This window comes from Malaclemys terrapin, chromosome 2 (genome assembly GCF_027887155.1).
Source record: "Malaclemys terrapin pileata isolate rMalTer1 chromosome 2, rMalTer1.hap1, whole genome shotgun sequence".
Taxonomy (NCBI): domain Eukaryota; kingdom Metazoa; phylum Chordata; order Testudines; family Emydidae; genus Malaclemys; species Malaclemys terrapin.
Genome location: NC_071506.1, coordinates 102,552,226 through 102,569,867, shown reverse-complemented (window position 1 = coordinate 102,569,867; position 17,642 = coordinate 102,552,226). Strand labels below are relative to the sequence as shown.

At 38.5% G+C, this 17,642-nt stretch overlaps 1 protein-coding gene across 1 annotated transcript in view; it reads right to left on the bottom strand.

The window, feature by feature from the left end:
• SALL3 (spalt like transcription factor 3) overlaps positions 1–12,652 on the bottom strand; it is a 22,955-nt gene extending 10,303 nt beyond the window's left edge. Inside the window, exon 1 of the mRNA XM_054016983.1 lies at positions 12,353–12,652. Within this exon, the coding sequence (XP_053872958.1) occupies positions 12,353–12,431 (79 nt within the window). The 5' untranslated portion in view covers positions 12,432–12,652. The remainder of the gene's footprint in view (positions 1–12,352) is intronic.
• Positions 12,653–17,642: the final 4,990 nt, after the last annotated feature.

Here is a 17,642-nt window from a genome sequence, read left to right as displayed (position 1 = left end):
AACATTATTTTTTAAATTATATCTTTATGTATAAAGTTATAGTTTTTTAAAAAGTGTAAAATATAAAAATGTATAAATTGATATTTTAAATATTTTTATTAAAAACTCAGTTTAAATATGTCCATATTTACACAAAAATTAATTTTATTCTGAGGAAATATTACAAGTTTTTTAAAAAAATAAATACATTATATACACAAAGTTCCATTGTTTCTGCTACCTAAAAGCAAAACATTTATTTGAGCACTAATGATTATTTTGCTTACTTATTTTTCTTTGGGAAAAAAATCATCTGAGTAAAACACAATTAAATCTAACCCTATTTTCAGGGCTTTTGCCTCTAATGCTGAAGTTCATACATTAGTTAGGTTTAGCACTATAATCCTTAGCTATCACTAAACACCACCCAGCTAACATGAATACAAAATGACATTTTATAAATTAATATAACATTTTGTTATAAAAATATCAATATGAAACATGGCAGCATGATTCACTGTGGAAAAGGGGTAGAAATGTTATTGCCAAGAGGCATTCTAAAATACTATACTAGTAAAATAAATATATTTTAAAAGTTATTCTTACAAAAGCCTACTTTCAATATAATTTTAGAAAGGAAGCTCTTGACATTTTGGAAAGCGAAAGCACACAGAGTACAAGAAAAAGCAGGGCATTCCAGTGTTCTTGTTTTACATTCTAGTAGCACTTTTCTCTTGAGTCTCTTTGAACAAGACAATTCAAACAAATCTTTATTTACATTACAGATTTACATTTTTACAGTCTTGGAGCCTGATCCTGTAGTCCTTACTCAGCGCCCACTGAGTTCTATGGGAGTGTTGCCTGATTAAGGACTGCAGATTGAGTCCTTTGTGAGCTTTTAATTTATGTAGTTTTTCCAGTGCTCATTTCCAAACACACTGGGATTTTGGGTAAAGGTTCTCTCTCCCGCCCCCCCCCCCTTTTTTTTTTTTTTTGCAGGGTGGGATACCTATTAAGAGTGTCTAACCTGCTTATTTCTCTTACTACCGTTTTAACTAAATTTTGCTTATTTTTTCCCCAATAGGCAGATCTTCCTCTGAACAAACCTTGCACAACAGATTCCAGTCATTTGTGATGGACACTAGTAATACAACCATTCAAATATTGCAGTTCTCTAATCTAGAATGTACTGCTCAAATACAAACCATGTAATTATTTCAGACAAGGTACAATAATCATTAAATCCAAATTCAAAAGTATTCTCATTATTTCAATACATTTTTTTTTCTAAATTAGAGACAGTCTTGTGATTTAGATATGTGATAACTAAGAAATACAGGTAGATGAGCTTTCAATAGATGCCTAAGCCACTGCACACATTATCATGAGAGACTATCAACATGGATCTCTCTCTATAATACATCAGTGCTATAACCAGCCTGTTATGCTAATGTACAGCTCAAGAAAAACAAGGTTTTACATTTCAAGTGTGCCTCTTAACTTAAAATATGAAATGTAATAAAACACTATAGTTAGATTATTACAGCCCACTCTTGCTCCCACTGAAGTTGATGGCAAGCCTCCCATTGAGTTCCATGGGAGTAGGTTTGGGCCCTTAAAGACTGGGGAAAGACTCTGCCTTTCGGATTCCCCTCCAATAAAACAACAGGAATATAAATATCCAGAATACTTTTTAAACTATAGAGCCAGATATATTCATCTTTTTTTAAAAAATTAACCATTTTCTAAAAATAGTATTTTTTAAAAGCAATGTAGAAAGTAGATTTTTAAAATAAACTCCAAAACACAGAAAGAATCCGACCAACGTCGCCGATCTAGAAGAGATCATTTTGATATTTTTTATGAAATATTAAAAACAAAAAAACAAAAAATACTAATAACCTTCCCAAAGCTTCACTTTCTATACTGGCAAGCAAGCAGATGTCATTAATTGTAGGAAACATTAATCTGACATACAGACATTATTAATTGTACAGCACCTTCTGTGAGTGCTGAGATTCTTTACAGAATTATAGACTATGTACCCAATTCTGCAAGCCCTTACTTGAGTGAGTAACCCTTACTTATGCAAGGCTATTCATGCAAGTAACAGTTTTTAAGATCAGGTCCCATACAGACACTTTGAAAAAGAACTATGTAAGTGAAAGTGGTGAGTTCTAACTATTCTTAAAAAAAAAAAAAAAAAAAAAGGCAGTCACTGGAATGAAATGTATGCTGATATATTTTGCACTTAGCTTTCTACCCCACTTTCAATTTTAATTATTAGTTTAAAAAACAAAATGAAAAAGTGCCATATTGTGCCACTGATTTTTAAACATAACTTCCCATTGATTTCAGTGGGGACTTCTGCTGAAAAGTAGATTGCTCCGTGTTGCCCATATTTATCAGAAACAGTATATTTTGCGGTCTGATAAAATTCAAGCATCACACTTATATGAATAGCTGTATAGGCTAGAGGAAATTCATCTCACCATTTTATCATATTCCAGGCTGTTCAACCTTTTACATCTGTCATAGTTTTAAGCCAAGAAGTGTTTTTTTATATTAGTCTGGACTTGTACTGCTGGTGGAATACTTTAATCATTTATTTTGCATTTGCTTTATGTTACAAACTTTCCTTTACTCTTCCACATACTAAAATAAAACTGATTAAATTAAATAATGCAGTATTTTATCATTTTTATTTCTGCTCAAAACAATGATTAGATAATGAAAGTGCTACTACAATGAAGTTTTACGTGGAGGGTTGGTTTTTTTTTTTAGTTAATAGAGTAACTGCTTAATCTTGTAGACATCCTGTACTTGTTACTGAAGCAATAGGAGTTGAATATGAATTTTGTCTGAGTTCAGACTTCAGGGTTTGAGCCACTAACTTTTCAATTATTTGATTTTTCTCATTAGCAATTCAACAACTAACAGTTATTGAAGCTGCTAATGGTCAAGGGATGAAAAATAACTTTACAGTCATGAGGGTTACTGTATGAAAACCGGTGAAAATTTGTAGCCAACACATCCACAAAGATACTTAAGGCAAGATCTTCAGCTAGTGTAAATATCACTGTAGCTGCTTTGACTTCAATAGATGGACGCCAATTTGCACCAGCTGAGGGTCGGGCCCTTTGTTTGAATTTTTCATGTTAATTTATTTGAAGATGTTTTGAGGAAGTCATTTTTGTTATCGTAATATCTTGCACTACTTGTGTGCTCTGTTGGCACTATTTGGGAGGTACAAGGTGTTGATGTGGAGAGAATTCTATTTTACTAGTGTCACTAACTATACTCATCAAATCCTGTTCATACTTCAAGCAATGCATCTCTATATGGAATACAATGTTAATCTTCTCTCTTGTAGTCTGAGAGAAACAGAGGGTGGGAACATGACTTAAATGGTACAGTGACTCTTCCAGTTAACAGGAGGAAATGTGTAAAGTTAGAAAAAAACTGGCACAGCTATGAACCCTATGTATAGATACAATAGGGTTTGTAGACACTATTTCAAGAGTCTTGAAACAGCAGGACATTCTCTTATGTGCTACCGGAAAACTAACATTTTTTTCAATACCTGTGAGAGAAAAGATAACAAGTGGATGTTTCAGAGATACTAAATACCATTTACTGCTATGAAATGGGCTTACATTAAGTATTTCAGTCTAGTAAGAATAACTCCTAAATACATGCTGTTAGCTAAATGCCATTTTTCTTAGGACAAACAGTTTTACAATGTGAAAGGAGCCAAAACTGTTTCACTCTGTTTCAGCTTGGTTCCTGTTTTGTTTTTATTATTATTATTATTTAAAAAAAACACTCTGTTTTTTGCAGATAAATTACTTGTAAAGCACCTTTTCAATTATATTAGATAAGGATCCTTACAATCTAAAGTAATGTTCTCTGGCAATGCATTGTTTTACTATATATTTTTGTTCCAGTGGCATCATAAAAGCCTTAAATTGTGTGCTTGATAATTGTACATACTTTCACAAGAGAATTAGATAAAACAATGAAACACTCATTTTTTAGGATTAGTATACTTTCAAAAGTTAACGTGTTACTGAAAGTTTTATAACCAAAGAAATATATTGTGAAAGGTCCAAGATATTTGTTAAACAAAATGTTTTCTAAAACTTTTCAGATCACTCGCAATAGTAATAATAATGGCAATGAAAAAGCTGGAAAATCTCTTATTTGTGAATCAGGCACAGTTACAGAGCATTTAATAACAGAAAATCTTTAATAATTTTTAAAAGAATATGCACTTCTAATGTATGAAGTTAAAACTGCCAATCTTTTTCTGTGAAGCAGCATATGAACTATAAAGAAGTTTCAGCAAAAGACAAATTACCCTTCCCCCTACCAGTTAAAGATAAAAATGTCCTCTAATCACAAAACTAGATGTAGAAATCTCTTGCGTGCAATTCTAATAGTTATTTCAAACAGCAGGTCTTAGCAGTTTTGTTTGTATCTGTAGGAAAAAATCTTATAAATATGCTTCCCAATTACTAAAGATCAGTGAAATATAGAATTGGACAAATACTTATAATTCATTTTGTCAGAGTAGACAAACATTTTTTCAAGCATAATTTTTATTTGTTAAACATATATAAAAAAATAATTTTATTTTCTTCAAAAAATATTAACTTTCCCATGAGCCAGTAACCTTACAATTGATTGATCCTTGAGAACAATATTACTACTTTTTGCTTTAGCTTTATCTCCTAAAATGTACAAAGCATTTTAAAAGTTTGCTTAAATTGTTAGAAGACATTTATTTTCTTGCAAATTAATTCTTTTTAACTCTTTATGATAGCTTTGAATCCCATAAAGAAAGATGAATTATCACATACTGAGCCCAAGCTGTGAAACAGGAGGAGACAAATAGAGACCCCTACTGTGTTTAACAATGGAGAAGAAATTCCAGGCTCAATAGAAAATTTTTCTGTCCTTTTTCACAGACCACAAAAGCTGTTAATATGGATTTGAACAGTGGAGGGCACTCTTGCTATGCAAAAACTTGTATTGACCTGGCACACACAGCTTGATCTGTGGCCTAAATCTCAGAATTTGTTAAGTAACTGCCACCTGTGGCACTGTCACTAACTGTCTTCTGTTTAAAACATTTGCAGTTTCTAATTTGTGCAATGAAGCACTAGTTAGCTAAAACACTAGTGCCATTATGTATGCATGCAGATGTGGAAGGGATGCAACATTCACAATTTGTTCTGAATATCTATGTAAGATATTGTATCAAATAATAAGATATTTGTTGTTTCAAGACCATATATAATAAGCTATTCAGTTGGCTGATATCACATTATACATATAGAAAATACATTTATATAATTAAATATACACAAACATGCTAACTTTTTTTTGAAACACAATTTTTTTTTTAATTCGGAATCCTTACAGTTTCAAGGCTGATAACTGTAACATAGCCGGAACTGAAACAGAAAGTACAAAATCAAATAAGGCTAAAGAATTAAATAAAACACCAGGCTTTTACATAATATCCTTGTTTCAGAAAGTTGATGATTAACTAAGTCTTAAACTACATAAATGTAATTTTAGACTGCCTAACCCTGCAAAATAAAACAGACCAATGTCTGAACAAACACCGAAAAAATGGCCAGTCTGTGTTTACAGGACCACAAATATGAGAAGCCAATTAAGAGCCCAATCCTGCAAAGGCTTATGCACAAGAGGAATGAACACACAAACATTTAAGTCAATGAGACAACTTCTGTGAGTAAAAGTTACTCACGTGCACAAGCGTCTGTAGGATCGAAGTCTAAGTAATTCACTGCTAATTATGTAGCTCAGTCATTTTGCTCATTTGCCATTCTCTGTACTGCAGTGTTGTGTTGGATAACTAAAGCTGCATAAAAAGCTAAATAAATCTATTACTGCTAGTCATCTGCAGTTTATGAAACATATTACTACACAGATATAAAATCATACAATGGAATTACCAAATAGAGCTATTTGGAGGGCTCTCTTGAAATAGTGAACAATAAAGCTGTTTTGATTAATTGAAACAAAAGTGATGTGGCACCTGCAGGGTTAATTAAGCAGTTCAAGATGCAAGGCTGCACAAAAGGAAACCTTTTCACTTCTTTAAGAACTGTAAACACTTGTCCTGAACTAGATGGGCATTTGATAAGTTGTACAGCATGTAGCAAACTCACAGGGATCTCTAGTTAACACTCAAATTCAGTGTTAACACTTAACAGAACAGTGGTAAGCCGTGCTGCCAAGGTCAACTGCACAGATGTACTAATTGTATTATGAGCTTGACATCTAGTGGCCACCCCTGGCAGGGCAAACCAGGCAAAGGTTAAATCAGCAAGCCTTGTTAAAGCACTTCTAACTACCCACCCTCAGGGAGAGTCCTTCGGAAGCTTGTTGGCACTCCATGCAATCCCACCTTTTCACTGAGACCAAACAGACTTTCTATAGTACGCTGGACACTAATGCACAGAAAATACAGAAGGGGTGGTCTTGAACACAAAACTTAACCTGTTTAAGTGTGGATTGAAAAAGACAGGCCTACATTGTAAAATATTTAGACATTCTATTGACATTGTCAGAGGTATTATTTATTGGTGTATTTTCCAACCCCAGGAGTTTTGATTTTTGGGAGGGAGGGAGAAGGCACAATATTAACAAAGTCAACACTAAGAAAATTAGTACTAATATTGTGTATAGTAAATTAGAACAAAACAAAAACCTAGAGTCCAGTGTCATTTTGCTCAGCATTTAAAATAATTATTTTAAAATTTCACATGTTTGTTTTCTATAATTCATTTATGGTATGATTTTTCTAGCTTTTCCAATTGCCAATTACCTCCCCCCCTTCGAAAAGAAAAGAAAAGAAACCATCTGTAACAGAACAACACTTAAAAATGACCCTAAAGGTACATTATGTTTTAAACCTTGCTCAATTTATTCATGGAAAACTCCTATAAAATTCAGTGGGAGGTTTTTACCAGGGTATAGCAAGGAGGATTTTGGCCCTCTACATTGTAATGTACTGTTCAACAAAAATGTACAATTATAACTAGTATTTAACAATACTTCCTCTGAAAAGTGTATAGTACATTACTGTCAGCTTACAGAAAAAATATTCTGGTTTAAGTGTTTCATGTATGCTTTATTTTGTATAAAATATGTCAGAACTGAACTATTTTAATGTCATACCAGACCTGTTTTATTATCAGCAAAACTAACTGACTCACCTCCTGAGTCAATGGACAGTCTACAGATTATGCTTGTCCCGGCTTGGCAATCAGTCAACAAATCAGATGGGGGGTGGGGTGGGGTGACAAAAACAAACCAAAAAAAAAAAAAACCTCCTAAATATCTTCCAGGACTTAAACTGTTTTTCAGAGGTATAATTTATGGACATTTGTTTGATTTTTTAAAATAAATTCTTATTTAAAAAGAAGCTTGAATACTAGCTTCTCGAATGAAATTTTTTCAAATATTTTAGAAAATACGGGTTATCAACATTTACATTTAAATGTATTAGTATCTTGCTGATACTTATTATACAGAAGTCAGCGTAGCGCCTTTGAAGATTTCCCAAAGAAAAGAAAATATCCATATGACCACCTCAAGATCAATGGTGAAACTTCTTTGAGATTAGCAGCACAAAATGAAAACTGACCCACTTTTGCCTTCTTTTTCCATTATCTTGCATACAACAATCAACTTATTAAATAATTCCTGATGTTAATCCATACATTTTTCCTTTAAAGAGAATAAAAATTATCTACAACTATATAAACTACAAAGTTTGTAGATGAATTATGTACAAGAATTCCAAAAGAACTTAAGCAAACAATGTAAATTGTCCTTTCCCAGTAAAGTGGCAATTAATCAGCAATACTTCTATTTTACCTTAAGATATTATTTTTAAACTAAGTTGTTGCTTCAAAAAGATTGTTTGCAAAATCATAGGAGTTTCACGTTTACTGATAGGTTACTGTCACCTTTCAAGATCTAGAGAAAAAAATATTTTGTGTTTCTAAATTATATGACGTAAACTCTGGGGGCGTTTATTGGCAGTTTGTTTTTTTATATTTTTTATGCAGATATATTCTTATGCTTGTAGGGTGTGTGTTTAATTTATATACACACATATATATATATCAAATATATTTTTTAAAGAAAACTGATTACTCTACACTGAATTGGTGTAATTATATATGTATAATTTCAAAAGAACACTATTAGTGCAGCCAGTAGATGTTAAAATATACATAATGTAATTCTAGTTCACCAGCATTCAAAAGATACAGGAATTAGAATGTATTATGCATTTTGCAAATGTAAAAAACCCCACCATTTTAATGTAATTATATCTGGTATTTTTAACAGACATTAGGTTGCAAAATCTTATTCAAAGATTGCCATTACTTCTTTCCTTTAAGGTATTCCTTTCCTCTCAAAACAAACAATAATACATCTGACCCATTAGCTTAGAATGAAAACAGTCCAAAGCATCAATTGCCATAGTAACTCTTACTAGAACTTTAGAACAGCAACACTGGAATCACTTTTTTAACATAATAAAAACTTTGTTTAATTATTCCTACTTTAAAAATGCAAAACTCATGCTCTTCACTAGTATCATGAATTAATCTGAGTCAAAAAGTATGTAATATTTCTCTTTTCTTTAGTAGAATATAATTTTTAATTGCCTGTAATCTGTTGATTTAGGAAAAACACTAGAAATTTAAAACACTAATATCTGAAATATTTTTTTCTTAAAAAGGAAGAGCACATTGTGTTTGATAGCAACAACAGTTTTTCCAATTCTTCTGTCGCTCTTTGTAAATGATTCCCATCATTTTGTTTCAATATGGCATCCTTAAAACGTGTGAATAAATATCTTTTTGTTCATTATTCTACAATATATCTGGCAAAGCAATCTATCATTACTAGTTGTTTGCCAGCATTTCTTTTCCTGTTTACAAAAGGCATATTTTACCTTTCCACATTAAAAAATCATTTAAAATGATTTTCTGAATGTAAATTTGTAGCTTATGACATTGTCAATGATCTTCAGATTTCAAACACTTTCTCATCAGACTGCCCATACTGAGACTGTTCTGTTGTTAAACTCGACTGCATTATGCTGTCATCCAAACTGACTTCAAAAATTATTTACTACAATTCTAAAGCTTCCATTGTAACATCGCCACCTACGTTGACTGGCCTCCATATAACTTTAAATACAGCCTACTGTTTATCTTCCATTCTGTTTTCCAAACTGTCAGGTTTCCTTTTGCTACTGTTCATTTTTAATTATAAGTAATAGACCTATAGAACGTTCACTTAAAATGCTTCACTTAATGAAAATATATTTCGATAATGATATTAAATATATGCTTACATTAAATAAATAAGCTTCCTCAACTTAATATTGGGTTATCAATAATTTCTATCACAGAGTGTACATACTCTAAAAATGTGTAAAAGGATACAGATAAAATAAAAGCATTATTACTTTGTTTGCTTTAAACCCCCCATGCCCCCACAAAACTGCAAAATGACTCCTCCTCTGTTCTGTCCTGGACTGACTATTTTTGGCCTGTTGCAAAATATTTTCAGGAACTGTGGCAATATCTTGATTACAACTGTGAATGGAAATGAAAAGCACTGACTTGAAAGACATGTTTTAATTCTAAGATCTTCTTTGTGCAACTAAATATATTTGACCTTTTAAATTGTTTTAAAAGTAGCAATATTTGTATTTTGTATTATAAAGTGCAAATGATTTACACTATACAAATGTGCACTACATATCCTTCAACTTGTTTACACTACTAAGTTCACCTTGTTCACATTTCTGAAATGAAAGTGAAAAACCAATAACACTGCTCCAGCTTTTTTATTGTTAACTATGAGGGGTTTCATTCCATTAATTTAAATATGTTTTAATAAAAGGGGACACAGCACATTTTGATAACAGCCTTCTAAGACTGAGAAGTATTTACATTGTTGCATTTTAGGGCTGCTGTGAAAGCCGATTTTGAGCTATTCAGGGACCACAATAATAACGCTTTAAAATTCCTCACTGGGATGCAATGTAGTCCTTTTGATGGAAAGACTGTCTTTCTCATTCGGCAGAAATAAATCCATTCATTTGATCATGTAGTCATTGAGGGCAATACAAAACAAACCAAGTGTGAGAAATTCTATGTGATGAAGTAAACAAAACAAAACCAAAAAAAAAAAAATATTTCCATGACAAAAAGATTCTTTGTCCTTAATCTACCCACCATATGCAAGCGTTTCTTTTTAGCATATCTCCTGTTCTAATCTCGGGTGACATGGCTACATCGATAAGACTCCCGAAACAAAGCAAAACAAAAATAGTTTAAGAATTTTCTTCAATATATTAACTCACCAGAAGTGACATAATGAGGTAATGCAGTGGTTTTTCCCCCCTGTACTGAAATGGATGCTGAACATTTAAAAGTTTATAAATGAGAAATTCTTAAACCAAGAACCCTCCCAATAGACACTGTTTAATTAATCTTGTTTCCACAATGACAAATAATTTCAATTTAATTTTTGCACTGTCACTGCTATGCTTAAGCTAAAGTAAAATAAAAATACACCATGTTTTGTTCTTCAGGTGTGACAGAAAGCAGCATTTCCTTGCCTGTCTCTTATTGTCAGTATCCAAAAGGCTTTTCCAGAAGTGGTTCGCAGCCCCTTCTCTTTCCTTCCCTGGACAGTGAAAACCAACCGCCTCCCATCCCAAAAAAATACCCTGGGAAGGAGAAAGGGGTGGTGGCAGTCCTGTTTGAAGATTTGCCAATCTGACAGATGTTTTAACCTGATGAAGTGGATTCACACTACCCTAAGCTTCTAGGTTGTGAAGTTCTGATGCCATAGTCAAAATCCTCCTTAGGCTCCAACTTTTATCCCTCCCCTCCATGCAACTTGTAAGTAATTCCAGTTTTGAAGCACAAATAAAGCCATGTGGGTTTTTGCATGTTGTTTTGGGAAAATAAAGTAATGAGGGAGTCTGGAAATAGTGTCTCCCTTACTGGTTATGCAAGAAATTAAAAAGATAAATTGTATGGAAGAAGGAAAAGAAAACTTTCCAGTGGAAGCCCTGAACCTAACCAAGGAAAAGTGAGAGCTGTAGGACAGCCTTTGCAAATTTTACTTCTAATCAGCACAGTTAATTCTATTTTTAAAAAGCCTGAAACCCCATTTTCAAAATGTTATTGGGGGGGGATCACTGCAGCCCCGGGACACTTGTTTACTGGTAGTTTGGGCACTCTGGTGATATTAAACCAGGCATATGTGCCTCTCTGTGTGTGTATGGGATGGGGGGACTCATGGCGGATGGGTGGGAAAAATAAACCTTCCCCATTCCATGTGGCTGCTGTGAAAGATGATGGTGGCAGTGATCGTTTGTAGTCATTAGGACTAATATTAATCAGAGACGAGTCCAGAGGAACTGAACTGAGATGGGGAGCAAAGATAGCAGGGAGGAAAGGGACAAGAGCGCCCAGGCTCCTCGAGACAAACTCTGCTCCCCCAGCCAGCCAACTTCCCAGCTATGACAACGTCCCCTACACCCTTAGGGGCTGCACCCTCTCCCCCCCGCTCCCCAAAGCCCCCTTCTGCCTGGGGGGAGGAGTTAGAGGTGCGGGAAGGCAAAGCCTTCCCACCTAAAAAGTGGGGGGATGGGCACTTTGGCAATGGGGGGCCCTTCAGCAGCCCCGACGCCTTGAGGAGGGTTCGGGGGGGGGGGTGCGGGGTGGCCGAGCGCGCTGGCCCGATTTGTTGGGAGTGTGGCTGGAGCCGGGCTGCTCCGAGTCCCTCTGGCGCTGCTGCGCATCCCAGCCTGGCGGAGCTGCCCTGTGCGGCTCTTTCTGCAGCCCCCAACTTCCCTGCTTAGGGGGAGGAGATGGGGCGGGAAGGGAGGGGGCATTTCTTCGGCTGAAACTACGCCTGGGCGCGCGCGAGAGCGAGCAAATAAACCCAGCTGGGAAGGGGGAGGAGAGCTCGCCTCCCGGGTGCCAACCCCTCTGCCTCGCGCAGCTCCCACAGCCCGGGGCAACCCAGAGGAGTCACCCCTCCCCCCCCCCGTCCAGCGCTGATGAAAACGCCGCCAGGGCCAGTTGGGCGTTGATGGGAGGGATGGGGGGGGGAAGAAACTTGGCTGAACTGTTAACTTTTCCGCTGTGTCTTCCCGGAGCGGCTCTAATCCCCACTCTCTGCAGCACGGGGGACGAGCCGTGGCCCGCGATGAAAATAAATAAATAACCGCTCCCCCTCCCCCCATCACAGACACACAGAGCCAGAGAGACACGGAGCAGCCCCTTACCGTGCTCAGAAACTACCTCCGCCTGCAGCTCCTCGTCCGACTTGAGATGCTGGGGCTTCGCTTGCTTTCGACGAGACATGCTGCTAACTGCGGCTTCTGGATGCTGCTTTTTGCAGAGGCATCAGCGGGAGGGGGGGGTAGCCGGAGGGAGGGGGCTAGAAATAATTGATCGCAAAGAAAAAGTCGAGTGTGGGGGGACCAAACAAACTGAGCGAGCTAGCGGGGGGATTAGACGGGCGGGGTGTGCGCGGTGCTGTGGGTCGTGAGCTGCGAGCTGGGGCGGCTGCGCGGATCGCGCATGGGGCTCGGTAATTATGATTGTGAATAATGCATGGCGATTAATGGTGCTGGGGGCGAGCGCGGATTGGCCCGGCTCCAGCGGACTCAGGCTGCATATGTAAATGAGGGACGGGGCTCAGCAATTAGCCGCTTCACTCCGCCAAATGATGCGTCTCCCCGGCACCAGCAGCGCCTCCTGCAAGAGGCACCGACCCCAGCAGCAGCGGCGGCGGCGGCTGCAGGGGCAGCCGCAGCAAAACACACACACACACGCACACACAGCGCGCAGCGGGGCTCTGGTGCGCACACACTTTACACAACATATGTGCGAGCTTCACTTGTTGGGGAAGGTCATGATCTGCGTGTTCTTCTTCCCCGCCCCCCCTCCGCTACTTTTGCTTGGCTTTCTTCTGCTCCCTGGGCTGTTTTTTTGCACCACTCGGCGTCTTCTTCTCTCCTGGCTCCTCTTTCCCCAGAAGTTGCTCTGGATGGCATCTGATTTCTGTATGGGCGCGCGTGTGGGCTCGATTTCTGCTTGGTCGGGAGGCGAGAAACTTTTGTGGGTGTGCTCCGCTTTCTTTCCCCTCGTCTCGCCTTGGAGCTTCACATTCTTGTCTTTTGCTCTTCCTCCGTCCTGCTTCTCTTTTTTCTTCTTCCCCCACCTCGCTGACTTTTGCTCTTTCCTCTTGGGGGAGGGAGCGAGGGGAGGGGGACAAAACCACAAACCCTTGGGCAGTTTTGTCTTTCACCTCTCTCCTTCCTTCTTTGTCTTGCAGCTTCTTTCTCCAAGCAGAGCCTCCCCGTTGCTGGTGGTGCTGCTCACTTCCTGTTGTCCATTGGTAGGAAGTTTTTGCCCCCCTCTTCTCGAGCAGGTTGCGGTGACTTTTTTGGGACCCACTGCCCGGCGTTCGCCCCCCGCCTAAGCTCACTTTTGTGCCCCGTTGGCTACTGGCAATAGTCTCTCTCGCGCGTGGGTGCTGAGCAAGTCTGATCTCCTGCAAAGAAGCTTGATCCAGCCCGGGGTTCTCTCTCTCTCTCTGGGTTGGGGTTCGCTTGCTGTGCTGCCTGCAGGGGGGTGAGTTGGGTCTCCCCCGCCTTCCGCGCACTCCCGCGACAGCTGAGATCTGCCGGCTTTCCCCCCACTCAATGTCTCCTCTCCGCGTAACAGGAGGAATGTGCAAACCGAGGTTGCTGCTGGTGCTTTCGGGCAGATAAACTTTCAAGTTTGGGAGCAGTGCGGGTCACACGGCGGCTCCTCCTACTACTCCAGCTCTCCACCTCCTCCTGCCCCCCCCCCTTTGCTCAGCAGCCCGATCTGCTCCCAGCCGCCTCCAAGTGCTTCTCTCCCCCAGACACTTTCCCAACAGCGGCTTGTTGTCTCGCACCCCCCCCACACCCCTCTTTTTAAAGGAGGGCGGGCGGGGAAGGGCTGAGTTCCCACACCCTGCCCCTCTGTTGCCTTTCGAGTTGCTCAGCAGCGAGCCCCTCACTCCCTTCCCCTGGGGCTGTCCGCTGGCTCGCGTGTTTTGGGGCGAAGGGATGGTCCACGAGGCGAGTGCTCGTGGGCGTCCCCTCTGTCCTGGCTCACCTCAAGCCCTGGGGAACTGCACAAGTATTAGACTTAAGCCACAAGTTGCTTTTTTTTTTTTTTTTTGTGGTGGTTGAGGAGATCTCTGCTGGGGAGAGGGACACGCGCGCAGGCACCTCCCATAACAGTGAGCCACCGCTAGGATGTACCACATAGTTACCGATGGCCCCAGCATCCTCTGCATCATCATCCCACAGTGATCAGGGGACACTCCCTCCAGCCTCCGACGTTTATTTGTTTGGGTTTTTTGGCTCTGCTTTCTCCCCTTTTCTTCCTTTCTTAAATATCACTTACAGATCAGGCCCCTCGGCTCTGCGCCCCATCCCTCTTTTGTTTTGCTCTAGTGGCTCTCACAGTTTCCCATACCCCTTGTTTGGGACCACGAGAGCAACAGCTCACCTGGCATGAAACAGAAGGAAGCCGTGGGCAGGGGGTTGGGGACAGAGAAGACTGAGACTAAGACCAGTGAAATGGATTTCCTTCTAATCTCCGTCCTTTTTCGCCTCCACCCCCAGTTGTAGTCCTTAAAATACACTAACCCCGGCTTTTTTGGGAGACTTCAGTGTAAACTTCCCCTGCTGCAAGTTTCTTTTATCTTTTGCATTATGATATTATCGCTCGGCTTTTGGTTTCTTCGCCATTTTGACGTAGGAAAACAAAATAAATTAAAGGCGCCAGGTTAGGCCAGTCTGGATAGTTTATGGCCACACAAGCTTTTAGAGATTTTTGTATTTTGGCTGTTCGGTTTTGGTTTGGTTTTTTTAAAGACCTCGACACATCCTAAAAGAACAACCTAGAAAGGGCAAAAAAAAAAAAAATGGCTTTAAATGTTAGACGTCTGTCTGCTTTCTACGCTCCATTCGTGTGATTTTAAAGGTCTACCCCTTTCTAGCGCCTTTTGCATTTACAAATACAATACTTCTTGCAGTCTCTAAATTCTAACTCTAACTTTTCTGCGCAGAGCCACTTTGGCGGAAAGTTTGTCACCCGGACTGTTTCGAAACTAAAATGTCTGGAAACGACATTGAGGACTGAAATCTGATGTAATTTTCCAATATGAAGGGGAAGGGGGCTTAAGCACTTATTAAACAATGTATTTCCACCGACAGGAAGGGGACTATAGCACACGCCACACACAAATACAGTTTTACACACACACACATATATATACAATGCAGGCAAAAGCGATCGCCTGCGAGTGTTAAAGTAGCCTTCAGAAAGTGCAATGGTGGACATGTTCTATTTACATCTTCTCTTTCAGATGGCACAGAGGTAAACTTCTACAGGCTTGCTTTAGGTGAAAAAAACTCAGCTACCGACTGTGTCTAAAACATTCGCCTGGAATCAGAGATGCTGCACTTTAACCTAGCACAGGCATTCCCCCTCTCCCCCCGCCCCATTGCAGTAGCAACAGAAATGTGTCAATTTTCATCCCGTCATCTTCGGAAGGGATTTTGTTGTTGCTCAATCAACATTTTCTTCCTAAACTTTAGCATTTGCTATTTCTCAAGGTCTTTTAGCTTCCTCAGTAGCTCACTGATGACTTGTATGGGATTTGTATTGCTTACAACCTGTCGTAGAAAACAATTCTTTGAGAATGTTATGAGAACGTACTTTGTTTTCTGCTTAAAAAGTTTAATATGCTTTTACCAGACGTGAGAGAAACTTTAAGTGGAAAATTAAATAATCCAGTCTTTAATATTTAATGAACAATGGAGATCACAAATGCAAGAAAGGCATAATTACCAGATTTGTATCTCTTGACATTTACATATTCTAGGGTTACAACAAGTGACACATTTTATAGAGTTGGTTTTTTTTAAGAAGCGATACACTTAAGCAGTGGACAAAGGTGCAGGGCTCTGCGTCGTTTTAAGACCAGGCTACATTCACGTTTCGTTGAGTGGCTCAGCAGACGGACGAGACTCTGGTGAAATGATCACTTTTAACCCACACCTGCATATGCCCCTCAGATCAGAAAGCAGAGTGCTTTGATCGCTACGTTTTGTAAATCAGCAAATCATATAGGCGAAACTTTTGTAACTGATTTAGGTGAACAATGTCAACCCAAACATGTAAAGGGTTCGGAATGCAAGTCTAAAGTTATCATAAAGTGGTTTCTAATCTCTCGGTCCCCTCCCCCCACTTCCCTTATTAGATGGAAACTTTTTCACGATTCTCCTATTTAATCTTTCACGCTGAAGTATGAAAACATATTTACTCAAGTTGGGCTGCAAAAATATGGTCACTTCGGAGGGGAAACTGATTAACAGAATCTCCCTTTCTTTTATGCACGTGTGTGTGAACAGATAAGTACAGTAGACTCAAGCATAGAAATATGTAAATGTGTATATAAAATACATGTATATACAATTATATATGTACGACTACACACGGTACACACTCATATTCTTAACCACATGACTGGCGGGTCTATTAAAATATTTTAATACTGATGAAAAAACAAAAGTTGCTTTTCTCCTCTATAATTAAATCTAATTTGTTAATTGTCTTTCCCTTTGCAATGTTGTTTTCATCGTAAGAAGCAACACGTTATTATTTTGTCTGCTTAATAATATTATTTACCAATTAGTATTGTAGTTTTTACATTAATGGGACGCATAATTAGGTGTTTGCTTTAATTTGTACCATTTATTCAGGAAAAAACGAAGCTTATCTGCAAAATTGATTTCACAAGGAGAGTATACATAGTTCCGTCTGCATGTATATAAATATTTAAGATTTGTGTTCATAAACCTATCAAAGAAACCCACATATAGATAAGATGGATCTGACAGTTTGTACAATCAGTCTGTTGCTGGTTATTTTTAAAATTTGCTTCAGCAACTTTATTCAGAAGGGACGTTCAATTATCTGGACTTTATTTTATATGATCTTTTATTCTTTCTTTCAGTATGAAGTCTCTTTCACCCCAACTTTTGTTTTAGGATCTTGGGGTTAAATCGAGCACTCTTTTGTGTGTTTAAGGCTGCAGCAACTGACCGCTAATTCGTTCTCACTTGAGCAAAGATATTACCATACTAATATTATTATTGGTAAGAAGAGGTAATTGATAACACCACCTGCCACTCTGTAGCAATCACGATGATAAATGTTTCCATCAGAGCGAAATCTGTGCTTGGTCTACCACAGCCTAACCCAAACAGCATGTCAAATGTCAATTATAAAGATGTTTCTTTTCTATTACAATTTTTTTGTAGAAAGCAACGAGCTCCGCCGTCAGATTTATAGAACCAGTCTACTGCACAATCGTTCCTAAACGTTTTGCCTTAAACATTTAAGTTACTTTCCCTTTTATTTAATATCATGCCACTCTTAGATCTAAATAAACATCGATTCATATACACTCAGCCTCATGCTCACACTTAGCAAACCCCAACTACTATAAGTTTTTGTTCTTTA